Source organism: Semicossyphus pulcher, unplaced genomic scaffold (genome assembly GCF_022749685.1).
Source record: "Semicossyphus pulcher isolate SPU_LCO1_2020_fin unplaced genomic scaffold, fSemPul1.0.p SCAF_14, whole genome shotgun sequence".
NCBI classification, from domain to species: domain Eukaryota; kingdom Metazoa; phylum Chordata; class Actinopteri; order Labriformes; family Labridae; genus Semicossyphus; species Semicossyphus pulcher.
The window spans coordinates 18,544,199-18,570,476 of record NW_027211648.1 but is presented as its reverse complement, the minus strand read 5'-3'; the positions used below and the strand labels follow the sequence as shown (position 1 = coordinate 18,570,476).

Sequence of the window (26,278 nt, the reverse complement as noted above, 5' to 3'; positions counted from 1 at the left end):
AAGTTGTTTTCTCCTCTTGAGGACAGACCTGACCTTTTTACAAATCTGCATCATGATGTTGAAATTTCAGCAAACCAAAAGTAAATCACAAGAAAAACTGTTTCTTTTTCTGTAAACGATGCAGCACGCGGAAAAGGAAGTCTTCAGCGGAAGCCGTTTATGCTAACCGATGGCTACACGCCCGGTATGTTCACCGTTGTCCACAGAGGCTACATCAGTCGTCAGACTATAGCCAGTGGGATCTGAGATTGGATCTAGCCTATCACACACTCTCAATCCCCCACTTAACTGTCTGTCCATGAAATAAAGTTTAGAGAACAGCTGTTCATCCCCAACACCTGGCCTGAACACCCAGAGTAATCACTGAACACTGAAACAAGAATGTGGTCAGCACTTATGAGATTCAGAAAGATTCTTGTTTAACTTGTTTCAAACAGCCCTTCTTATTCTTTAATAAAGCACAGCTTGTAACACTATAAACTATGAGACTACATACACAGCATTAAATCTCTCACACTGTGCCAAAGGTCACATATTTATAGTGAGTTTTCTATAGGAGACATTGAGACGCCCTGCTGTCTGTCGGTCAGCATTGCTCTCACTGTGCTGGAATTCTCCATCCACGGCTGCAGTCCATTCAGTAGTGCGATGTGGTGACTCTACTCTTAATCTGGGCAGCACTGCGAAGTGTGTATTTGTCTGTGTGTTTTTGCACCATCTCGTCTGAGAAGCTGGGTGTGTGTACAAGCTGTTTACTGGTATGCTCCTTATATAGCCGCTGCGTGTGTGCATGTTTGTCTCTCGTCAACTTACTCCTCTGCGTGTTTAGAGTTGTTTGTCTGCCACATAAGTGCAGAATTTAAATCAACCAGATGTTGGCATATTTGGCTCCTGTGTTAGATATTTGTATCCTTTTCTGAATACTCCTGAGGTCCAGAGGGAGTCTGGTGGAACAGGCTGTGCTGACGTTTATGGTCTGGGTACAACAGACCCTCTTCCAGACAGTCACACTGGCTTCTAGTCTGTGGAACAAACCCTTAAAAGGATGCTGTAAAGATAACAGCATTTTTGTGTGAATTACTGAAAGGATTCCTTATTTAAAGGGCCAGTTCGCCGATTTTCAACCTCAGTCCTATCATGTTATTTTCGGGAGCTAATGCCATTATGGTAGAAAAATGCAATTTCGCTCTGTGTCTTTGGAAGCCGCTATCCGCTTCTCCAATGGGCCCTGAAAACCTCCGCCAGACTACGTAAAACACATCATCTGGTGGAGGCCAGGGAGCTTGTTAACTACACTTCCTCAATCTAGGACGCACGCCTCTGATGTCATGTCCCATTCAAAATCATCAGGTTTGAAATGTAGACTGCAGACCTGAAGATTTTTTTAGACGATCCACTGGTATATTCTCGTCGTATTTCAGATTCTGTGCCGCTCTGAGCCGTTGCCTGCAGTGAAACGGTAGTATTTCACTCCAGCGTCTCTCGCTGGGACGTTCAAACTGAAGGGCCGATGCACGCTGGGTGTTGTAGAAATGTAGAAATGTCGAAACCACGAGCTGTTTGTACAACTTTCTCCACAGCTATGGCGCCAATTTCAAATATTATTGCTTCTATCAATTACAGAGAACACCAGCTTTGACTGACAGTGGCTTTTTCCAGGGGTGGACTGCTCCTTTAACAGTGGAAAACCTAATAATGATGCACCACTTATCTGTAATGTAGATCACATGTCGTGCAATGTAGCATTTCAATTGTAGGAGTTGGTTTCAAACCAAATGTTACATGAAAGCAGAAAACACACCACAGAAGTGATAAAGGATCTAACAGGGGGGAATCTTCTTTTTATATACAGGCTCCCTCTACTGGTAAGAATCTGGAAGTGCCTCTTTGACAAATAACTTCATATATTAACAAAAATTGATGTGCCTTTTTAGATGTAACTCAATTTTTTATATGTAACTCCATCTTTTATGTGCAACTCCATCTCTGCTGTTTTTCAGGACTACTTGGCTCACATTATTGACATGAATAACCTCCCCATCCGGCCTGAGCAAGTGTGTGCGCTGTTTGGAAACATAGAGGACATCTATGAGTTCAATAGGTAAGTTACACAAACACACTTAGAGGCAATATTCCCATTCCGTGTGTTTCATATCAAATCCCTATTTTATCTTTCTTCTTTACATCAGTGAAAATTTCAGGATAATCACTGTAAAAACACTCACTCCCTTATAATTTAGGAATGTTTTCATGTACTTTAATATGTTATACAATATTCCACAGTAAGATAATACAACTCTGCAGAATGTGAAGAATGCATTACACATACGCCGCTGATATTTCCTTCACTGACACCAAACGGATGCATTGAGTAACAAAAGAGCGCGACACTTCAGAGTGCAAATATGTGAAAACCAGACACATACTGTTTTTGCCAGCTTTAACATTTAATCACCTCATGTCAGCAAGTGTTCGTTGTTGACCGTGCTGCCTGCCAAAACACACATTAGCATTCCTCTCTTGTTTTAAAGCGAGGCGACTCCCCGCTCATGCCAAGGCTAACGTGCAGCTCCGAACCACAAACAGAGAGGATTTGATTCTTATTACGATCTAATGCAATTCAGACCAGCTTTGCAAGAGAGATTTTGACAGATTTGACGGAGACTTTAGCATTGCTTTGGCACCGTGAAGCTGTGTTTTCTTTGAGTTTACAAGGAGGATATTGATACTGCCTTTTATTATAGTGATGTTTAGGAGGAGAGATGCTTGTGGCAGCCTACGAACAGGTGCCATATATTTTCTTAACATTGCAACATAGTAACATCGACAACATAACATTTTTCTGTGTGTGTTTTTACAGTTTCCCTCTTTGGGTAAATTGGAACAATAAAATCCCAGTAGTTTATTAACAGTCCAGGGATCACACGGTAAAAAGTACAATTCATTTTTTGTACATACTGTACTGTAAAACATGTACACTGGATCTCTATAATCCAAACTCTTAAATGACTTATGAGGTTGAACACTCAAATCGGAGACAACGACACGCAGCAGTGGAGAGACGGTGAAATAGCAGATTCAGTTGCTATCTGGGGAGATGCCTCTATCCAATCAAAACTAGACGGCTCATACCGTGTTGCAGATAAGGCAAGGACTAATGCCTTTGCCGCTCTTGTCCATTTTGCCTCTCTCTGATGGAGATGTCGCTTAAGGCCAGTTCAGATCAATGATTTGCAACACGACAAAACGGTTTTAGTTGCAGAGAAAATTGCAGCGGTGTGAACGGGTTAGTTGCAGAGCACCTGAAGCTGTTGCCTCCAGTTGCAAAAGATTTGACTTGTCAAGTTTTAGAATGGAATGATGTAGCTATTTCACTTCAGCCAATCAGGAAACAGCATGAATTGAAGTAGGCACCCTGTCTCTGGCGCTGCAGTAGTTCAAGACGGCTCCAGTTCCTCTCTTTCTTAACTCTCCGTCTTCGCTGTTAATTAATCAGTGTTACAGCTAACATTGCGAGCATGTCACTGTCACTGCCATCCATTTCTTTTTATAACAATAACAGAAATCCAGCTAGTTAATTCATGTAACCTAGGCCTAATACTAACGTTATAGTATTAACACAGATGTAGTGGGGTATGTCTGTGCGTCGTTGCTAAAAAGTTTATGTACATCCAAAGATCCAGCGCTCGAGAGCCATCCATGTTTTATGGAAAACGAATGTCGGCAGATGTGAGATCTTTTTTTATTGTTGTTTGTGCACGTCTTTTTTTTTTTAGATCATTTTCTGTTCACATTGATATCTTACCTAGGTCACATTGTAAAATAAATATGAACCCAAAAAAATCTGATATGAGCCCTAAATCAGAATTGAGCATGAAGGCCTGCTGTATGAATGCAGCCAAAGTCGTGTGGCTTGAAAAGTGGAACCAGATTTTTGTAGTGAAAATTGATGTTTTTACAGTTTCCTTTTTTCGGGAAATTAGAAAAATAAAGATCCCAGTAGTTTCCTCACAGTCAAGTGATAATACAGTGAAAAGTACAGTCCATTTACTGTACATACTGCACTGTACAACATGTACACTGGATGTCTTGATAACTCTGCTGACTCATGAGGTCTCTGTACTCTTGGAGTGTCAGTAACTCACATTTAAATCAATCAATTTAATCAATCCATTTTTATTTATATAGCGCCAAATCATAACAAAGGTTATCAGGACACTTTACATGAAGAGCTGGTCATTACATTTAGTATGAACATTGATTTATGAATTGATAAATGTTCTTGTTTATCTCTTTGCAACACTTGACCCTCTTCCAAACATTGTTGAAACAGCAAACGTGTGGTATGAACAAGCATTGACACTGTATCTGTAGCGTAGCAAATGTCAACATCAAGATTTTCTCATTGTGCCGTGAACATGTTGACACGTTGGCTCGGTTGGCGGTTTCGGTATCGTCTTTGATCTAAAGGGAGGAATGCAGTGTGATTAATTGTGTTTGATTTATTTATGTGTTGCAGCTCTCACGTGGAGTGCTTGTGATGATTGGTGATGTTTTTTTGTACAGTCGTATTTTTCCTCCGTGACCCTCCCTTCATGTTTTTTGTATCAGTCATGCACATTTAATGGGGGTGATGTCACACTGTGTAAAGCATTGAAATACCTGACAACTCTCAGGTTATGCTTTCCTCAGCTCAGGGTGAAGCTTGTTTGTGATGGGAGTGTGGGCACGGAGAATACCCAGTCAAATTAATGTTCTTAGAACATGCAACAATGGTCCTGTTTAACAGTGTTTGCTGCCCTCTAGAGGCTGTATTTAACAAGGTTCAACTCTTAAACACAGTAAATGTATTGGATATGATTATATTAAACCCACTCATCATTATTCCTTCCTTTGTGATTTGTTTTTGTATGCCTTTCTCAGAACATAAATAATTCCCTGTTGTTGTGTTGTGTGTTTCAGTGAGCTGCTGCAGTCCTTAGACATGTGTGAGAACGACCCTGTAGCCATCGCTCGATGCTTCGTAGATAAGGTGAGACTTTGCCTTCCTCATGCGGATTTACTCTGACATCAGACCCTCAAGGAAATAAACTCTGATGTGTTTGTCTGACTTGTGTCTCCTCAGAGTGAATACTTTGAAATATACACTCAGTACTGCACCAACTATCCAAAGTAAGTGTCTAGACAATATTCTGTTTACTTTAGTTGTTAATGACTTATGTATGACACGGTTAATGTAACTCTCTCCTGTCTTCCAGCTCAGTGGCAGCACTGACCGACTGCATGAGGAGTAAAACTTTGGCCAAGTTCTTCAGGGATCGACAGGCCGCTCTGAAGCGCTCCCTCCCTTTGGGCTCCTATCTGCTGAAGCCGGTCCAGAGGATCCTGAAGTATCACCTGCTGCTTCAGGTACAGAATGTGCTCAGTGGTCATTTTGTTCAATGCAGATCTTCTTAAAAGAACAGCCTCTGTGCCTAAGTGGACTAATGGTTCTTTATGGTTATTTATCAACTAGTTATAAAATAATTCTCAACTGCACGTTACATCTGAATGCTGAGCAGTTTAACCAAAGAGAATTTCTCTTTACTTGTTCCTCAATTTGATCAGTTCTTAGTGCCTTAAGACTTAAAACTTTGAAAGACCAGCTCCAGTCATGTTTTAAGACATATCAAAGGCTCTGCTTGAAATAATTAATTGTGTCTGATATGTTTTTTCTGCAAAATACATTTAATCTGCATAGTCCCCGCCCACTATGTACTACATTTCTCCATTCATAAAATTACAGCCGAAAACAACACATGTCTCTGCCATCGTTTAGTGGCAACTTGTTGAAACTTAACTAGCTCGAACTGTAGTAATTAGTAGTAGTTAATGTTAGTCGTCAGTTGTGAGTTTGCAAAAATTGGAATGACGATTACAGCTGGCGCATCGCCGAAGTGGTTGCCATAGGTTGCACATAATGATATGCATAGCGTCACCCCGTCCATTAACGGGAATGGCTCCTTAGGTTTGTGACGTCTCAAACCTGCCAATCTGAAAACGTGTTGTTCAGCCTGTCCTTGGTACACTGCAGTTTAAAAGCAGACAGGCCCAGCCATGGAGATGACGGCTTATGTTGTCCCTGATATGTCTTGTAGCACATGAAAAACACCATATGGAGATGTTTACAAGGTTAAACTTGATTCTCACTGGAGGGGGTCTTTAATATTTTACAAAGTGAAGACAACAACAGAAAAATCTCAAAAAGGTTGCTTGGATGCTTATTTTTCTTTGTTTACAGTAACTGTTTCCCTTGTCATAAATGTCTGTGATCTCTTTTGAAGGAAATTGCAAAGCACTTTGACCCAGACGAGGAGGGTTACGAGGTTGTTCAAGAGGCCATAGACACCATGACCGGAGTGGCCTGGTACATCAACGACATGAAGAGGAAACATGAACACGCTGTCAGAGTGCAGGTCAGCTGGAATTACCACACATGCATGCTGACATCCTTTTGAAAAGGCGTATTTATGTCATTTCCATGCGGTGTTTACATACAGTACACACTCAGTCAAGGTACATTTCCATCGCAACTGCTTTGTTAGATCCTGTTTTTCTTCAGACGCTGGCTTTATGGATGCTTGTTTTATGGATTTTCTACAAGACAGCTCCAAGTGACCTTCAACTCTTGCATAAATACATTTTAGAGCTCAAAATCTAAAACTATTATTAGGTTTAGCTATTTCTCGGTAGATATTGTAAAAGTCATGTCGATCCACCATTACAGTTTGGTAGTACACGTCTTTTTATCAAGTCTAGTCGAGTGTTACAGGGGTTACAGCTTTAAATGATTTCCTGGGTTTGAGTCACTGACCAAGTGTTTTATGATAACAAATGATTACAAATTAAAGCCGACACTTGGCATTTATTTCTTTTACTGCTGAAACATTTCTGAGACCATCTGTGTGTGTGCGGGGGGTAATGTGCTGCCATGCATCTGCAGGAGATCCAGTCTCTTCTGATCAACTGGAAGGGTCCTGACCTCACCACCTATGGAGAGCTGGTGCTGGAGGGCACCTTTCATGTCCTGCGGGCGAAGAACACCCGTACGCTCTTCCTCTTTGAAAAGATGCTCCTCATTACCAAGAAGAGAGGGGAACACTACGTCTACAAGATCCACATCTCAGTATGTTGTTTTACATTTTTTAAATTGATTAAAAGTTTGAAAGAAATACTGTTGAGGAGACTGGTGATATTAGCGTACAACAGTTTTCAGTAAGTTAGCAAGTAGAATTAGCCTTTTCAATTGAGCTAAGCCTCAGCTACATGACTACAATCATTGTGGTTGCAGTGCTCCACCCTCATGCTTCTGGACAGTGCAAAGGATCCCCTGCTCTTCAGTGTCATCCACTTCAAGCATCCCAAACAACCCCACACAGTGCAGGTAAATGTGAATTACCTTTCTCTCTCTGCAGCACAGCACAACACAGAATGTCATCGCATCAGCATCAACATCAACATCAACAACTCTTTCTAAATGACAAGCTCTTGTTGTTCCAGGCTAAGTCCGTTGAAGAGAAGCGTCTCTGGGGCCATCACATTAAGAGGCTCATACTTGAGAACCACAACACCATCGTCCCGCAGAAGGTAAACAACACGACACCGTCCCTCCAACACAGGTCTTTCCTCTCAGCTACTGAAGAACAGCCTTGTATTTAAACATGTCTTTTCTTTAAAGGCAAAAGAGGCCATCCTGGACAACTCTAACTGTGAGTGTTACAAATTCTTGTTATGCTGGGACTTATTCTACAGTCTCCATAGCAACCAAAGATGCTGCTCACAAAAGAGGTTGTTTAATTTTCAGTGGAAAGTGTAGAAAAGGCATCGCCCATAACCCCTCTTTCTATCTAACTGTGTATGTGGAGAAAATTGTTGTTGTAATTGCTTCTCGCATCCGTCTGCCACTCAGATCCGGGGACGAACCACTACAGTCCCGAGAGGCTGAAGAAAGCAGAGTTCTGCCGAGCCGACGACTTCCATCTCGGAGGGCGAAATGGGAGAAGGAGATCAGGTTTGAGACCCCCTAATGTGTCTACTTATTATGTATTCAGATTTTTTATATAAATAGAATTGTATTGTTGATTATTAATGGCAACTAAAACCATAAGTGAGTTACATAATTTGCTATTTCCTGTCTTTTTAGAGCCTGCAAAACAAATCATAAGGACCACAAAAGGTTGGTACATTGTCTGCTTTTTCAGTCATATTTGTCAGCCCAAACGGAACATCCATTACAGTGGGTCAGTTTCATCCCCTTTGTGGGTGTTGTCCACCAGCCCTTGTACCCCCACACCCCCCCTTTCAAGGTTATCTTTGTGTCTGCCTACATCTCCATTGCACCTCTGCTTTGTTCTCCCTTTAGAGACACCTGGAAATCAGATCAAAAGACACACTCACTCCCACTCCACTGGCCTCACCCATAATGAAGTTAATTATATGCCACATTGACCGAAGGCTTTGTCACACACAAGCTCTTTTCAATAGTCAAATTCAGCCTTTCCTTCAGATCTGCACCACTTCCTGTTCTCGCTCATTCTAATTGGCCATTATGAAAGAGAAAACCTCTGTTTTCTTGTCCCCAGCTCTCCTTTTGCTCCCGGTCCAGATCAATATTCCGAACCAATGTAATGAAGAAGCAATTTTCATGTCAGCCTCCCCATCTCGGTGAGGGAGTAGGTCATCACATCCTGGCTAATTGCATCATGTTGAGTTTGAGCCTCTGAGAGGAACATGTTTCTAATTGGTATTTATCTAATCACATGGCGTCCTTTAAGTCTGGGTCAGACTAACTACGCCTCACTCCTGATCACATAATTGTACATGATGCATGTGCTGTTAAGATTATTGAGCGTGCTATTTTAAGGCTTATTGACATTCTCATCTGTTTATCTCTCCCCCTCCTCTTTCTCTTTATTCCCCATGCAGCTGTTTTGAAGGTAAGCCTTTGAAAACCAAATGTAGTCGTCTTATTTAACCTTGATAAGCGTTTTCATTCTGTTGTATCAAATCAGTTTTTAAGTTTAGTGTGCGGTGGTGAGATATGGTTTGCCCAGTTTGGGCTCAGCTCAAAATTTGTCTTATAATTGCAAAAAAACCTCAAAGTGCAAAGAACCTAATCTTCACAGAACATACTTTGGATTTCTCTGGATTACTAAAATCATATCTCACCCAACACTAAAGCAGCTTTATTACCAGTCCATCCCATACACAGCCTTGCAATCACATCATGGCTCTAGCACTGGCCTTGCAATAACAAACCACATGTCTATGACTTCACGCTACAGCATGCAGACAGTGAGGGTGCACTGCTGGGGGAGAGGTGCTCCCTTCAGCCAGCCTCTAGTGTCAGTACGCTGGCCTCCAGCTTAGGCGAGCACCAGGCTGAGAGCCCATGTGCGGAGGATCTAATTCCCAGAGGGGACTCTCTGGAGCAGCTAAGTCCCACTGACAGTGACCTGAAACTGGGCTCTTCACCCAGTGAGGGGGGGCTGGAGCAGGAGAAGGCAGAGGAGGCAAATGAAGAAGAGGAGGAGGAGGAGGGGGAGAATTACAAGGAAGATATACTGATGGGAGACGACCAGGTAGCCGACTTTGCCAGCTCAGTGCTGGCAGCCATCTCCTGCTGGCACTATAAGGCCAGGGCTTTGCTTTCTACTCACTTCACAACGGTGAGGGTTTCGGCCACCCACGGGTTTCCCATTTCCTGCTCTGTTTGCTGGCTTACCACTATCTCTGTGCCACTCCTTCTCCCACGCTGGCTCTCGTCCCTCTCCCTCTTCTTTTTCACCATAAACAGAACAAACTAACACCTGCTCACATTTGCACAGTGCGCATTGAATGCCCCCGATTGATTCATGCTATTGAAGTGCATGGACTGAAGTTCTCCCAAACTGCTAACAGAAAACTTAAATGTCATGATGCATGTTTTTGCTCGTATCATTTTGTCTCTGAGTCGAAGGTGATCCCACAATGCATGCAGCGCTCTCCTCTGATTGTTGTTTTCCTCCTCTGTTGTTACAGAGTGCCGTGTTTCATAATGGTGTTGTTTTTTTAACATGATTGATGTTGAAGCTTATGCTGTTGTAACCTCGCCTGCATTTGCATTAGAGCTAGTGGCTTAATGCCCCCTTTTTAAATGTTGTTTGACTTCAAAGGTTAATGTTGCCATCTAACTGAATTATCATCATAAGAGCTTTGCTCTTTCTTAATCATATTTGTCCTTTGATTTTTCATAATTAGAAAGTCTTTGTCAAGGTTAATTGTTATACTAAAATTGTTTCTAAATATGAATGAATTCTTCTCATTTGAATTAGAACAAAACATTAATTGTCCGGGCAGTAGTGTCCACTGATGCACAGCTTTTTGTGCTTTATAGTGCCTCCCAGTGTCATTTTAAGGGATGTTTCAGAACAAAAACTTTATTGTCCCGTTTTTAATCTTTCAGGAGGATCAGAACAGAGAGCCGGATGAAATGAAAACTATGCCGAGAGAGGAGGTAGAAACTCACAGGCGGGAGGAAAAACATGTGGATGTGGCTGTGAAACAAACTCTCAGCACACAGGTACTAAATAAAGCCTTGTATAAAAGTGTACACGCATTCATTCATTACCTCACGTGTCTGTGTGTCAAAGAATACCCATCTATGCCCTTGGTGTCGCTTAGAGAACTATATTTTATAGCCATTGTATGTTTTGAATGACGCACTTTCAGCATATGCTGTTGTTATATATTCCCTCTGACAATGAGAGCAGCTACATTACACTTTTAAGTAGGTTTCGTAACGAATAGGTGCCCTTTGCCATGTGCATGACATTTCACTGAGACCTGAATCATGCCTGGAGCTATATTAGTGCCCACAAATTAAAGAGCCTCAAACACAACCGCACACGCAGTCTTTACATGTACAGTGCACCCACTGAGAAAGGGAACACTATTTGGGAGCCAGGTGCAGTCCTTACCTGATTCTCATGGTGACTTTGCGAAAATGCTCCAGCCTCAGAGCACAGTGTAAGGTGTTTTTTTGTCCCCGACCTTATCTCCACCACACAGCTCCAAGCTGCATTTTTTGCCATTTCAGGCAGTCCACAGAGAGCAGGCGACACCTTAAATTCATCAGCGCTTTGGAAACTGTTCAAGCAGCAAATAAACAGTGTTCACCCTTTAAATCACTGAGGGTAACCAAGCTGCAGATGCCACCACAATGTATACTTAATTGTTACCACAACTCTTTTACATAGTATTACTTACGAAGCTCAAGTGGAGCTCATAAAATTAAAGGCATGCTTCATAAAATGTGGATGCTTAAACTGCCAGCACTTTGAAAGGTCTGTCACGTTATTGGTAACCGAAGAGTTATGTCTCTCACTCCTATCATGTTTCAGGTCATTGTGGAGGAGCTGAGTCCTCCGTCCTGTGACCCGCAAGAGAAGAGGAGCGACCACCTGGAGCTGCATCCCTCTGAATGCCCCGAGTCTCCCGTCTCCCTTCCACAACAAGAAGCCGACACACCAGAACCTCATGACACCTCAGGAGACACCGTAGAGGAGGAAGAAGGGGAGAGCGATTCCTCTGGTCTCCAAGTGGAGGAGACGAGCGTCCTGACAAATGGGGAGCTCTCAGAGGAGGAGGAGGAGGTGCTTTCTGACAACAAAAGCATCCTACCTTCCTCTGTGCTGGACCAGGCAAGTGTGATAGCAGAGCGCTTCATCAGCAGCCTGTCAAGACGGAGCAGCCTGGTGTCAGAGGACCTGGGTTCCCTCGCCTGCCCCTCACCCTCAATAGAAAACGACGTCTTCAAAAGCCCCTCAGCTTGCATGGACCTGGAGAAACAGGCCCAGATGTTGGCCAGCTCCTCCCCAGAGCCACAGGTGTCCTCAGAGGCTAATCTGTCCACGCCTGCACATGAACCTGCACTGAGCGCCCTCATCGAAGGAGAACGCAGGTCCACTCTCTCTAAACAAGACCGCATCCTGATCCACAAGATCAGAAGATACTACGAGCATGCCGAGGACCAAGACGCTAACTTTAGCATCAAGCGCAGAGAAAGTCTCTCCTATATCCCTGCAGGTCTGGTCCGACACCTAAGCAGACAGCTCAACAGCACTCCTCAGGAGGAGGCCGTCCCAGTCCAAAGGAAAGGCCTCTCTCGGAACCGCCCCACTTCCTGGTCTGTGTTTGATCTTCCCGGCTTAGAAAAGAGTCAAAACACAGAGAGTCATAAGAAAACTGAAGCCCACAGACCAGTGGAAGTCAAGGCTAGATCTCAGAGTGTCTTGAATGCCTCGACCACAGAAGAAGAAGAGTTCAGACCCTCATCAGACATGCTCAAGGTTTGGCAAGACATGGAAACTGAAGTGGAGGTCCAGCAGATAACAGATACGACACTTGATGATCCAAGATTAGAAGCAACACCAGGTATCAGCTCAGACACTTCGGATGTTAAAACCAGTAAGCAACCTCTTCAGGTTTTGGAAGAATCTGAAATGAGCACCACCACAGACGACTCCTCCATTACATCTCCCACAACAACAGTTCCAGCGGTGGAGGAGGAGGAATCCTATCAGGACTGTAAGACCCCAACAACTGAAGAAAAGAGCCAACCCGACCATGGCCACCTTCCCAAGATTATCAGTTTCCGAACAAGTATGGACGAAGACCAGATCCTACAAGACATGGGGAAGATGAAAAACAAGGTGTTCCAGCTGGCACGTCAGTACAGCCAGCGCATAAAGAATAACAGGCCGATAATCTGGCAGAGGAACCGAGAACAACACAGCTTTAAGAACATGCCTGCTGTCCAGGAGGAGAAGATGCTGTCGAGGAGAAAGGGTAAATATGTAAATGATTGCCGTGTTGCTTTCTTTAGCAGTCATGTAGTAAGAAAATTTAAAGCATTTTTTTGTGTTTTCTTTGTATGTATGCAGGTAGACCCAGCCTGAGGTTGCCCTTGAACAGTTGCGATCAGGCGGTCATCCATGAAGAGCGTTCTCCAAGCCCAGTGAAGACCCCGAGCTCTGGAGCCAGCTCTCAGAACACAGTGACCAGCCCACACAGCTCACAGTCAGACTCCTTCCACTGGCCTCACGTTCAGGAGCTGCGCACCAAATACACAGAGCCCGCCCACTCAAAAGTGACCCGCAGCTGCACGGTCTCAAACGGGATGCTTGAGTACAGTACAAACAGGTGTAACGGCTGCTCACACAAGTACAGCAGCTCCTCTGACCTTCACAAAGCTGTGACAGACTGTACAAGGACACAGCCTGAGGCAGTAAACCAGGAAGGAGGTCTTGTGGTAGAGGACTGGCCCCAGACTCAACCCCAGCCCCGGCTCCAGCCCCTGCTGTGCAGGTGGAGCTCCTTGGACCACATGATACCTCTCCATGAGGTGCAGAACCTTCAGGAGCCTATGAGGAGCTGCTGCACAGCCAGTCAGGTGTCAATGAAAGAAACTGACAACCTCCTCCAGGAGGGCTCGGACTGTGCCACAAAGTCAAAGACCACAGAAAGTAACCTAGTGAAAAGCTTACGGGAGAAGTTCCAGAGCTTAAGCACAAGCTCGTGAACATATGAAATATGTACATTTTAATTATCAGGGACTATCACATGAAAATATTATCTGCCAGTTACCTGATGCTCCTCGTCCCCTTTCTCCTGTTTCCCCCCAAAAGAATGCAACTTGTTGTCTGCATGTTGTTGAGCACAGTGTGAGACACGGTGATGATGTCTGTACCAGTGAAAGATTAAAGGGATATTATTGGTCACTTGGGGGAAAGGTGTATTGCAATATTTGTACATTGGGAATTTGTCTGCACTGTACATTACAAGTTTATGTAAAATATGTATATAGTCCCCTGTATCAACTGAAGATAAGGTTCTACTTTATAATTATATGCATTAATTTGGTTCCCTCCCACTGTTGGTGATTGTTGACACAGTAACTAAAACAGGATTATCATTTTAACCATATAACTGTCAGCTGGAGGTTCAGGGAAAAGTCTGACTGACGATACCAAAGAGGGCGTTCTTCTAACATTGTTGACTTTTAATGCATGTGGTCACAGCAGGAACTGGTCTACTGTAGCTGCTTCTAAAACTGATTCCCATACTGTATCACTGGAGCTTTATTTTTCTCAACAAGTTGTATATTTGCTTTTACATTATTTATGAAACTGTATATTTGGGAGAGATTGGCCTCATGTAAATACTGACCAGTAGAAATTGTTTTTACTTTTCCATTCCAGAAAATATATTGTTTCATACTTGAAGTTTCACATATTTTCAATAAAAGCAGAAATGGTTAAGTGTTCACATGCATCCCTTCTTTACACTACCGTGCATCTCAATTATAGTTCATCCATCTGTTCTCTGGCTGAAGTGAGACAATTAAGTTATGGCTGTAACTTCCGTGATCAACCGGCTGAATGGGATGAAAGCTTTTAACATATTCGTATTAGACTGAGACAGGCTTCTTTTGTTTAGAAACTGAAATACAAGATTAAAGTAGCATCTACATTGTTTTATAACTGCGTTGTGTACACAGCAAGGGGAAGGAATGTATCTTGTTGACATGTTTCAGTAATATAAAGAGATAGGAGGATAAAGCAGCCCCACTAAGCTAAGGAAAAAAAGCTATTAATGTATATGTGACTGAAAATTAGGATTTATGTTATCAGTGTTACCAAAACAAAATTAACCCTAACATCCTGTTTGAGGTCTAGAGACCCTGAGCTCTGAAAAAATCTATTTTATTAGGATTTGCTTATTATTTAGATTTTAGCTTGATGGCATGTTTTAGAAGTTTACTGTAGAATTAAAACTATTATTTATTTTACAAATACAGCACTGATAACTGCAAACAACGAAGAAGCAATGCTTGTGTCAACAAAACACGAGTTAAATTTCATCAATCATCTTAAAATGTATTCAGTTAGTTTGCAAATAGAAACAGGCTGTATTATGACATGGGCACGCGTGCGTGTAATTTGTGTTCGCTATCTTTTATCGGAAATGATTGCACAGCCCATTCTGGTGTACCTCAGATTACAAAGCAGACTTGAGTAGCCGGCGCGCTGTTGTCTTCAAAATCTGCGTCAATTCACCGGAAGTCAGCAGGCGAACCTTCGAAATAAAAGCTCATAACCGCTAAGTGATCCCTGTAATGTACGCTCATCGAGGAGGAGTTTTATTGTGGACCAATGGCCAGAACCTGGCTGCCTTTTTTCTGACTTGACACTCAATCGTGATGCCGACAACAGGAGTGTAGTTTAAGACGCAATTGGAGTCGCGCACTTAACACAGATGGTGGCAACACCAGATTTTCTCTGGCACAAAATCAATTAACTATATTTTCTCCCGAATTTCACAAAACAAATATCATCGTCTTATATTTTTTAATGAAGAATGGGCTGCGCAATATCAGGTCTGGCTGCAAAAGCGGAGTTTGGAGAGAGGAGCACGGATGCTGCTGCTGCGTGTCCCAGCGAGGCTCAGATTCAGATGATCAAGGAGTCGTGGAAAGTTATCCGGGATGATATTGCCAAAGTTGGAATTATTATGTTCGTCAGGTAAGATGCTTCAACATTTTCTGCAATTTGCGAGTTTTTTTTGCAAGTCAAAAAAACCTTTAAACTGAAAATATATTTCCTCTTTAAATAAATTAAAAGCTAGGAATATTATAGTGACACCGAATTCATACAAAGTGTTATCAGGTCACAATGAGTAACCTTATATACACTGTGATTCCCTGTAGAAATGTTATATTGATGTTCTGTGTGTTTAAGCAGGAGTAGTGTCAGTAATTTGCAGCCAAAAGCAATCCTGGTCAAAAAATAGATCCAGCTTTTTTCCCAATCATGTCCCATACCATGTGTGTTTGAATTTTCTGCCCTTAAGATCTTCAGTTTAATCTTATAATACAGCTTAAAGGATCTTCTGTATTGTTTTCTGACCTGCCGGCACATGCAAAGAGGTCTGTAGATGCAGATCATCTGGCATCCCTCTGCCCTGCCTTCTGATCCACAGCTTTCCATTGAGAGCTTGGAGCAGAGTACCCCTCCTCCTCCGCCTCTTATCACTTCATATCACATCTTAACAGCATTACATAATAGGCATATACAACACAGCTCCAGGTCTGCCAGAGTAGTATACAATTAAAGGGCATCAGCCTTCAGGAAAATACATTTTATCAATTAGGATGATGACCAGCGTGCGGGAAAACATCGTTGGCCTTTGGCAGGGAAATCAGAGGGCATGTGATGAAGAGAGGCTGTATGTACAGTAAAAAGACTAGCGGGCTCATGGCTACAAGCCCAATTAATGCCATGTGTCCCCTGGTTGACCCCGGCAGTTGAAGAGATTGACCTTAACATGTTGGCCTGGAAATACATGGGCCTCTTGTGGGGGTCAGGGGCACCTGCAGGGCACCAGGCCTGTCAGGGCTTGTGTCTCATGAATGAACACTAATTGTTACAGTAGAACAGCAAATGGGAATCCCCTAATTTTCATTGTGTGCTTGCTTTAAATTAAACAGACTTTATTCTTCGATAAGGGGACATTCCTATATCAAATTCATATATATAAGGTGCACCAAGGATTTTATTAATGAGTGCCAGCTATAGTGATGAATACAGCCTCTGAACAGGGGCAATTAAAATTCCTCATGAGCTTTATAATGCTGCACTGTCTGCATATGTAACGCATGCTTGCATCTCCTCACAATGGAAAGAGGTGGAAAACTAAAGAGCGGCCGATTCTCCAATTCTCTGAAACATGTGAGCAGGAGGTATAGAAGGTAAAGATGTTCTACACATTGTAATAAAAGTTCAATTATACTTAAAGAGTACTCAACTACGAGGTTAAACAAATAAAAAGGCCAACAATAGAATGAAATACTGAATAACAGACGTATAAAAACATGTTTCTCGGTCAGGCCACTTTCCACACAAACACATATAAAGCACGGACTCTGACTCACATGTTGTCTGTAATAAGAGCTCGGAGTCCACGTCAATATATTGCATTTCAATAGAGCTCTCTGCTTGTCAAAGGGCGCGGAGCCACTTTTGTTTCCGCAGCAGCCATTAGACAGACCATCACTGCTCTAACACCTCCATTCATCCATCTATCAAAGTAGGCCGCGTGTTATAGACAGTTAATGCATTTATTCATGAGGATCCCGCTCTGTGTTTCAGGTGTACAACGCGCGACAAACAAACAAAAAACTGAGAGAAGAATAAGCTTAATTGCAGTACATAAATGCAGTTTATATTGCATTTCTTTATTGCACAAAATCACAATAAAATCAGTGTCATTAACAGCTGCTCTCAGATAGAGAGCCTGTTTAAACCAGCTTTGATTATATAGCTACATGCGGCTGTTCTCAAGGTCGAACTCACATCCTCTTAATTTCATCTATATTTCTTCTCATTTTCTGTCAGACGGCAACTTCATAATGACAAAGCAGAGTTCCAAAAAGCCTCATTGAGAGCACAATATAACTCACATCCAAGTCTGGTAGTCTGCAGAATGACTAATCACAGGTGCCTCAGCTGGAGACTGGTGGCTGCTTGATTAGATGACAGCCTGCTTAAAGTCTGTGCTTCAAAATGAAATTGACTGTGGTTGGATGAGAAAAGTAAAACTCTATCAGGAGCAGGGGCTCTGTTTTAAGCGAGACTCTGTCCTGGCTCTGTCAGCCACCGCAGGCCGGATCGTCGCATCTCTGCGTGGAAATGAGGGTATGGATTGCCTGGCTGACAGATTCACAGATCCATCGTGGCCTGATTGCATCTTTTGGATGTGAAAAACCGCAACGGATGGCAGTGATGTTAAGAAGAACAAGGATAAGATCAGCACAATCAGATCTCCATTCACTGTGGGGTGGAGAGGATGGCTGAAGGATGAGACGCCTGAGATTGCAATGTTGATGAGCTGAAACTTTTACATTCACACTCAGCACTTTCAATACAGGAGAGAGAGAGAGTTAACTGTCCTAAACTCTGGGGGAAATGTCATCTTAATCGGGAGGTTTGTTTTCGTGTAAGAACGGCCGATACACTTCCCTCAAAGTCATGTACTGTTGTTGCCTTGGTAACAGGTTGTTTGAGACCCACCCTGAATGCAAGGACGTCTTCTTTCTGTTCCGAGACGTGGAGGATCTGGAGAGGTTGCGGACAAGCCGGGAGCTGAGGGCACACGGCTTACGGTCAGTCACTAACTCTGCACTAATGTAATTACACATCTGCATCATCAGAAAGATTGATATCCCCATGCCAGCTGTGCTTACAAAAACAATCCAATATCATAGTCAATCATCGGATTGTGTCAGAATGATGAACATACAAGTTATAATACAAAACCCACCAGGTTGCCATTATTTTATCCTTCAACAAATCCCTTGAAAAAAATAGTAATATTGTGTTTCCATCTTTTGACTTCTCTAACGTATCTGATGCTCTCAGTTGCCATTGGCTCCAACTTAAGACGTTAATCTTTAAAAACAGCTAAAAAAACATATGATTTCTTTTTTATATAAGGTTCAATAATTTCCTAAAAAGCTGGGCACTGTAATTTGTAGCAAACATTACTTAAACAGGTGTGTACTGTGTATTTTTGGGGGACTATTTTATGCCGCGGATTAATAAACATTTGGTGATCCCATGCAGAGATTGTAAACCTTTTTGTATGTTGTACCCCCATAACCCAAAACATCCATCCATTATCTAATACCGCTTATCCTGTTCAGGGTTGCAGGGTGGCTGGAGCCTATCCCAGCTGTCATTGGGCGAGAAGCGGGGTACTCAAGGGACTGATCGCCAGTCAATCACAGGGCTGACACGTAGACACAGACAACCTTTCACACTCACACTCACACATAAAGACAATTTAGAGTCACCAGTGAACCTAACGAGCATGTCTTTGGACTGTGGGAGGAAGCTGGAGTACCCGGAGGGAACCCACACATGCACGGGGAGAACATGCAAACTCCACACAGGAAGGCCCTCTTCATCCGAACCGGGGTGCAAACTAGGAACCTTCTTCTTTCAGCTTACAATAATTCATGATTAGTCCATGTTGCACACAGCACAGTTCAAGACACAAATTATAACAGAAGGCAGCCACATCATTATAATGAACAGCAGACAGAGCTTGTAGCATCTATCACAACCACTTGTTCGCTGTTTCCCAGGGTGCATTTTGCCTCTCTGTGCTCCTTCACACATGAGGAAAAGGAAGCCAATTACTGCCTGAGGACCTGAAGGTGCAGGGGCTGACGTGGCATCGCCGCAGCAATCCCACAACACGAGCCAGCACTCAGGGGCATTGGTAAAAATGTCCATGTGAGGAGTGAGACACAGGGAAGAGAGCTTTTAACAAACACGAACCCTTTTATTACCTTTTAATTTAACCACACTCTGCCGTGATGGTGACACACCTGCATGGCAACAAAGGAAGTTGATCCTGTGGTGTTTGTGCAGGGAGATAAAAGGTTTTCTGGGGGGATTAAGAATTGTACAATGTGTTTATTTTGCCTAAAGTGAGAGCCAATTAAAAAATACAAAATTAGTTGTTTTTCTAAGCATTTGAGTTTGTGAAAATGTCACACATTGTCAATATCCAGGTGCATCAGTTGATTGTTTCCTTCTGCTTATTTAGAATTACCTGGTGGATCGATGAAGCTTGGTGGCTCATCCTGGGTCTTATTTTTTTCCGCTCGTCTCTTTCAGGGTGATGTCCTTTATCGAGAAGAGCGTGGCCAGGCTGGACCAGCTGGAGAGACTGGAAGCTCTGGCTCTGGAACTGGGAAAAAGCCATTATCATTACAATGCCCCACCTAAGTACTATAGTGTAAGAGCCTGATGATCCCACTAGGGCTGTTTTTGTAAGGCTGCTTTGTTAATAGAGAACATACACATAGTCTAAATTCAAAGGATACTGTAGCTCTTTATCAGACTCACCATTAAACTCAGACACCTAAATTCACAAGCTGAATGAATAACACCCTTAAAACTGTTAAATTTAAACACACCTACTCTTCCAACTAACAATAATAACAATGGAGTGACAAATCCAATGGATACTTGCCTAGTTACCAACTCACACAAGTACGTCATTAAGTATCTTGTATAATTGTTTTCCAGTACGTCGGAGCAGAATTCATCTGTGCCGTGCAGCCCATCCTGAAGGAGAAGTGGACGGCCGAGCTGGAGGAGGCGTGGAAGGTGAGGAGCGTCATTGTGCGGCCTGCGTGTGTCTCCTTATGTGGCTGTTAATCAGAGACAATGCAGCAACGTTTCTGCGTAAAAAAAAGGTCTTGATATGTGTAACCACTCAGCAGCAGTTTGTGCTCGGCTCCCATCAGACTTCTGTAGGCCGGTACGTCAAGATGGAAACCAGTGCGACACAAGCTTGGCTGATGGGAAACGTACATCTCACTGAACCATACACGAACATATTGAGAAAATGGAACATGACTCTGTCACATCATGTTCTGTCACTTTAAGAGACCTTGTATTATTAAGAGACACTAGAATAATGCTGTTGCTTCTCACTTTTAACTGTGAATTTAGTTGAAGTGTAGAGCTTTCTAGCAATGCACAACACAGGTGTAACAAAGTGTAGGGGTCTTGACTTTTAAAAGAACATAATTAAGATAAATTATAGTTTGTTATGCAATTTTTTTCTTAGAAAACACTAGCTTCATGTTGTATTTCAGTGATTACAAAAAATAAACAGTTAGTTCTGACCAAGTAATCTAATTGGACGAGAGGCATTCCATGAGTGCTGGGACTTTTCACTCTGTGTATCACTCCTCTTCAGTTACATATGTTACATTTACAACATTACAGCACACCGTCTATGTCTTAATTGATCCAGATGGTACCTCTGATAAATGTACATCATATAAAGTGGCTGCTTTGTTGTCACTATAGACGCAAACAAAGTAGCAAGAGTGCAGGAGAATGTTTGGGTTGCTTGGCAACAAAAGTCCAGTTTCAGTTGAGCTGGTGGAGCAAATAATAATCTGTTGTTGATTGTTACTGTTTACAACTATTTGCCGCTTGTATAACTGTTGTGTAAAAGCAATATCACACTCGAGGTTGTGATGTTGTACTGAGTATCAGCACGGCTGTGATTCAGACGTAGGCACGAGGCCCGTGGCAGTGCTGATATTCAGTACAGCATCACAACCTCGAGCGTGATACTGCTGAAGCATTCAAATGTAAGATTCTAAACATCTTTTTCCATCTGCCTCAATTAATGCCTCTACTGCCATCTAGTGGTGGAACTAGTTAGTTTATATTTTATAGCTATTTCATGCCAAACTTAACATTTATCAAAAATGTACTTTCTAAAAAGATTTTATTTTATTTTTTTATTTAATTTTAAAAATAACACCAGCTACAACATTATGTGATCCTTTATATACTTTTAAATAACACTTATATTAAAACGTATCTATGAATTGTGCACACAAATTCAATGTTTTAAAATTGTAACAGCTAGCTTTATCGTTGGCAATCATATACACTTAGATCAACTTTTATTACCTTCAGCAGGAGGTGTTGAAATCCCAGATATCTACTGGGTAAATTAAGGTCTTCAAGTCAATACTTTTTACATTACCTAAACAACCCCCTCACCAAACACAAAGTTCTAGAACATTGTGCACACAATAGCCCTTTATTTATCCTGAATTAATATTTTCATTGTCAGCCTTATTTCCTCCATATAAAATAGATACTTTTCATCACTGACATACGCATTTCTTCCAGAAAACATTCTTGGTCCTATTTTTTCTGCTCCAAAATCTCCAATACAACTTTGGTGCATATTTGTGGACAAATAACAGTATCTAATGTTTTGAACTGTTTTGCATTAACGAATAGAAAATCATTTTTAGTTGCAACATCTTTCCGATGGTAAAAAGAACTCTTCCTGTGTAATAAACAATACTTATCAATTTGCCTCAGACCATGTTCCAGTATGTGACCAGCCTCATGAGGAAGGGATACCAGGAGGAGAGCAGCCGCCAGCATCTCCTCACCCTCTCCCCGAAGGAAAGACCGGACAAGAGCAACACTGCGCTATGAGACGCTTCTTCTCTCAACCACAACTCAAGACTGTTCATGTACATAATGTATTTACTGTCTCCTTTTCTACATCGCTCATGTTTACCACAATCATTGTTTGCTATTTATCACGATGGACAAAAAAAAAAAAAACATGTGGTGACTTTTAACAAACACAGCACTTTATTTCTCAACGTAAATTTCGCTGCTGGACTCAGGAGTTTGACAAGACGATACAAATGGTTGACAAAATATACTGGCTGCACTTAAGCCTGCCTTGTGTTGAAAAGAAATGACCTAATTAGAATTACAGCTGATACTTTGTCTCTGTGTTCATAACTCAAACATGCCTTTCAGTAAACTTTTAAACCTTTTTTTCTGCCTTTTTATTCATTAAAAAAGACATATGCAATTTAAGACTACCAGTTCAACAGCTTGGTGGTTCAAAACAAGAGGGCAAAGTAATATTTGCACTTCAAAAGTAAAACTAAAAAGACATTTTTTTTAATCACCAATATCATGCTCAGTGTAATCCCGTAAATCTGGGTCAAAATACATCAAATGTGATTTGATTTTCTTCCTTGTTTCCACGCAGCTCCGCAGTAATTTCAATGATTTTCTTAATTTAAAAAAAAGAAGCAAAAAAATATGTCACGGACTGGCAGCACAGGTCGGCCATACTTAACATAAATAGGGACTCTAACAATTAAATAGTATGAAAGGCAGCTAATGATTGGGCTCCATGGATTTGACTCCAGCTGTTGATGACCTGGTTCCAAAGCAGAAATGGTGGAGATTCAAGAAACGACCTGCTTCTTCCTGAATGAGTTTCGAGAAATCCTCAGGTTTCCTGTTCCAGATCACCGATGCCACTCAGCAGCCGGGGATGAGACGTTACCATGCAAACAATGGCGTGATATCAAAGCAGTCACCTGGTGGGATGAACAGTGTGTCTGAGGCCTCAAGTGAACAGGAAGTAAGCTGGGTGGGGCGATAGGCCAAGTGGAGGCCTTTCCCATTCCCTCAGATAGTACGGACCAGTTTAGGTACCCACGCTTACGTTAAAGAGTCTGTTGCTCATTGGGTGGCTTTGGTTTTCTTGCTTTTGCTTTTCTTATCTTTCTTCTTAAGTCCATCCATGTGAGCTCTAAGGAGGTTGGAGTATGCCTGGAAAGAGGAGTTAAGTTTACGATTAGATTTTAACAGGTCAATCAATGAAAGAGTGCTAGGAAACGAGATATAATGCTCAACAAGTCACTAAAACACATCAAGAAGACCTATTCAAGAACATCATAGTGACATACATCACATAACACTTAAATTGAAACACAAAAGAATCTCAACCTACCATTTGGAATTTGATTACTTCTTTTGTGCTGACCTGAAATGGTAAGAAAGGAGATTTCAGCATTTAGAACAAAAGAGAGCAGATCCAAGAGACCAAATGTAAAAGTAAAGGAAATTAACTAACCACTGTGCTGATTTTCTTCTTGCCATCAGATGCTCTAATGAGACATTTGTTGTCTGCTGGTTCAAATGATTCCGTGTGGCCCTTTCGAGGCACAGGCTTGGTCCTCCCGTCATCTAGAAAGAGGAAACACATCCCATTCCAGCTGTTTAATCATCAAAAGAGGAAACTTGCAGCTTTTAATCAAGCAAACTTTAATGATAATAGTTAAAAATCAGGATGGATAAACTTACATTTCTTTAGCGTGATGACAACACTGCCAGATGATCTGCACTTCTGGAAGAGCCGTGTGAGCTCTGTGAGGAACTGGACAACAGAATAAAAACTATATTTATCCCCTAAGCACCATTATTGAACACTCCAAATTATCAATAATGTTAACGTTGATACATCATAGTTATCAATAATGTCTTTCACTGAGATTGAAAGGCGAGAAATTGTCAATCAGCTGACGATTGATTAACTACACTAATGCAATCTTACAAACAACCCAGCAAAACCCTACTTTAATGAAGGTTATAGTGTTCAGTTCCGTTTACTAGCATTTAAAGGAAGTATTGAAGAAATACAATTAAAAAGCAGAAGCTAGTAGATTACTTGAATCAGCTTTAGCTAATTTTTTACAGTGCAACTTCGGCTTAATGGTCAACCTAAGTATCTATGAACGAAATGAAAGCTTTAGCGTTCAGCGAAACACTGAAACAGCTATACACAGACTTACTTTTTAAAAAGCTAGCTTATGACTCTTATAGTGTTAGAAGTACAATGACTTAACATCACATTTGCCAGCTTAAGACAAAACTACTGTTTTTGCTAACTTAACGTTAGCATGCTGGCTAACAAGTCAGTTGACGACTTATTTAGCTTCTTGACGCTCAGGCTATACGCAGACAGTATTGCTTTCTGGTTTACAACACATAACGTCAATACATGAAGTTATTAAAACATGCTTTTGTTCTTACCGAGTCGTTTTCAAGCAGCACCATGATTCTGACTTCAAGTCAACTGTAGCAGAAGCTAAATGGCCAAAAGCTAACTGCAGTGAAGCACACGTACTACACTAGCCGGAGCCCCGCCCTGCGCCCCTAGTGGAGACAGTAGTTTAATCACAGCGCCGCCTAAAGGCAGGGAGGAGGACACACAAAATAATACGTTTAGCAAGTCATCCTTTTAAAATCATTCTTTTTCCACTGATTGGGAAATGCTTTTTGAAATATACAAAACTTCCAGATGTTTGTCTTTTAGTTAGGCTACATAAGAAAAAAAAAAGTAGATTTATTTTTTTTATACAAACTTTCTTCCGGAAATGTGCTTTAACTTTAATTAAACAAACTGTAGTGTAAAATCATTATTTGAATGGGACTGATGTTTCACTGCTACGACGAAGTCACATGAGAAACTATAAAGCCGGTTTTAATGACGAATTTTGGCCTAATGGTTTACAGGACATGCTCATATTTTTCTTAACATTTGGGATATATATAATTTATAAGTATGTTGCACAAAAAGTCATCAAAAATTGGTCTTTTTCATATAATTTATTATTCAAAAATGACTTGCTGTACATGGATATATCAGAGTATCAGGTCATGTTATATTCCAATGTATATATGATATCTATAACATGCTATTTCAATGTAATGTAAATTCTTAAATTCCGTTCTGTGGTATTCATGGAGCCATTGATATATAACCTAATGCTTTGACATTATTTTGCTTCCCCTGTCGCTATCTGTCTCTAAATGATTTGAAAATATGAAACAGAAGTATCATGAACTTTATACAGACTAGTCCTTCATAATATCAGCTGTAACTGATAAAAATAAGATCTGAATATTGACTGAGGTTTATTTTATAAAGCCTAGATCATTGAATAATGCGATGACTTTTAAAAATAGCCAGTATAACAGTTCATGGTATGTTGATACAATGTGGAGCAGCAGTCTAAATGTTTTTCTCTGTACCCTCAGATTGACTGACCCTAAACTTGGACATCAGTCTCCATTCCCCACCCCTAACCCCAACCAGCCCAGCATCCCACAGCTTGTTTTCTGCAGGACGCTGGCACCATCCTCCCTCCCGTCCCCTCCTCTCCCCTCCCTGGCTCTTTAAGGGTAGCAAGATCTCCCTCTTTCTCCAACCCTAGCTTTTCTCCTATATCCTCACTTTTAGTCTTTTGTGTAGTCCCAACCCCAGCCTCACATCCCACAGCATCTGTTTGTTCCCCCCCTTGCTTTTCCTTTAGCCCCTGTAGCTCCTCTAGCCAACATCAGGAACCCAGTACGCCCCTTATACTTGTCCCCCAAACCACTTATAGTGCTTAGTAAACGTGTTAAAGGGTGCCCTCCAAACCCAGTGTAAGTCTTATTCCCCTAAAGCACCTGTAGCACTATGACTCAGACAGGGTGTCTGCACACAGGGAGTGTGACCTGGGGGGATGGCGTGCACCTCCAATGTGTTACTCCCTCCAAGTGAAGCTCCTCTGTGCAGAGAGGTGAAAGGATAGCGACACCATGTCGAGGAGGTTCATCGTCTGTCACAGCCCACACTAGACCGTGGCGAGTCTGCGATGAAAAAAGTCTCAGTGTAGGAGAAAAAATGGGTAGAAAGTTGCAAAAATATTTGTAGTGTTAAAAGTTGAAACAGAAGCACTAGCAAAAAGGTCTCAAAAAAGTGCAGCCCCTTGAAGGGGTGGGGCGTA

The 26,278-nt window shown here is 41.8% G+C and overlaps 3 protein-coding genes across 3 annotated transcripts in view; 2 read left to right on the top strand and 1 right to left on the bottom strand.

Annotated features, from left to right (window-relative positions):
* Nucleotides 1-14,323, top strand: part of LOC138591710 (pleckstrin homology domain-containing family G member 3) — a 33,468-nt gene extending 19,145 nt beyond the window's left edge. The window contains exons 4-19 of the mRNA XM_069662380.1: nt 2,001-2,101; nt 4,963-5,032; nt 5,126-5,172; nt 5,259-5,409; nt 6,324-6,455; nt 6,983-7,165; nt 7,331-7,423; nt 7,540-7,626; nt 7,718-7,748; nt 7,949-8,050; nt 8,183-8,215; nt 8,965-8,975; nt 9,324-9,707; nt 10,484-10,600; nt 11,421-12,867; nt 12,963-14,323. Of these exons, the coding sequence (XP_069518481.1) occupies nt 2,001-2,101; nt 4,963-5,032; nt 5,126-5,172; nt 5,259-5,409; nt 6,324-6,455; nt 6,983-7,165; nt 7,331-7,423; nt 7,540-7,626; nt 7,718-7,748; nt 7,949-8,050; nt 8,183-8,215; nt 8,965-8,975; nt 9,324-9,707; nt 10,484-10,600; nt 11,421-12,867; nt 12,963-13,600 (3,627 nt within the window). The 3' untranslated portion in view covers nt 13,601-14,323. The remainder of the gene's footprint in view (nt 1-2,000; nt 2,102-4,962; nt 5,033-5,125; nt 5,173-5,258; nt 5,410-6,323; nt 6,456-6,982; nt 7,166-7,330; nt 7,424-7,539; nt 7,627-7,717; nt 7,749-7,948; nt 8,051-8,182; nt 8,216-8,964; nt 8,976-9,323; nt 9,708-10,483; nt 10,601-11,420; nt 12,868-12,962) is intronic.
* A 973-nt stretch (nt 14,324-15,296) lies between these two features.
* Nucleotides 15,297-22,474, top strand: xgb (x globin). The gene is made up of 5 exons (XM_069661814.1): nt 15,297-15,602; nt 18,134-18,241; nt 19,764-19,884; nt 20,178-20,258; nt 22,011-22,474. Exons 1-5 carry the CDS (start codon nt 15,439-15,441, stop codon nt 22,128-22,130), a joined length of 594 nt encoding a protein of 197 aa, XP_069517915.1. The 5' UTR covers nt 15,297-15,438; the 3' UTR covers nt 22,131-22,474.
* Nucleotides 22,275-24,621, bottom strand: srp14 (signal recognition particle 14). Its single transcript, XM_069661815.1, has 5 exons — nt 24,540-24,621; nt 23,811-23,883; nt 23,581-23,693; nt 23,458-23,490; nt 22,275-23,276 (listed from the first exon to the last, which is right to left on the bottom strand). The coding sequence occupies exons 1-5, from the start codon at nt 24,561-24,563 to the stop codon at nt 23,187-23,189; spliced, it is 333 nt and encodes a 110-aa protein (XP_069517916.1). The 5' UTR covers nt 24,564-24,621; the 3' UTR covers nt 22,275-23,186.
* Between the last annotated feature and the right edge of the window lie 1,657 nt (nt 24,622-26,278).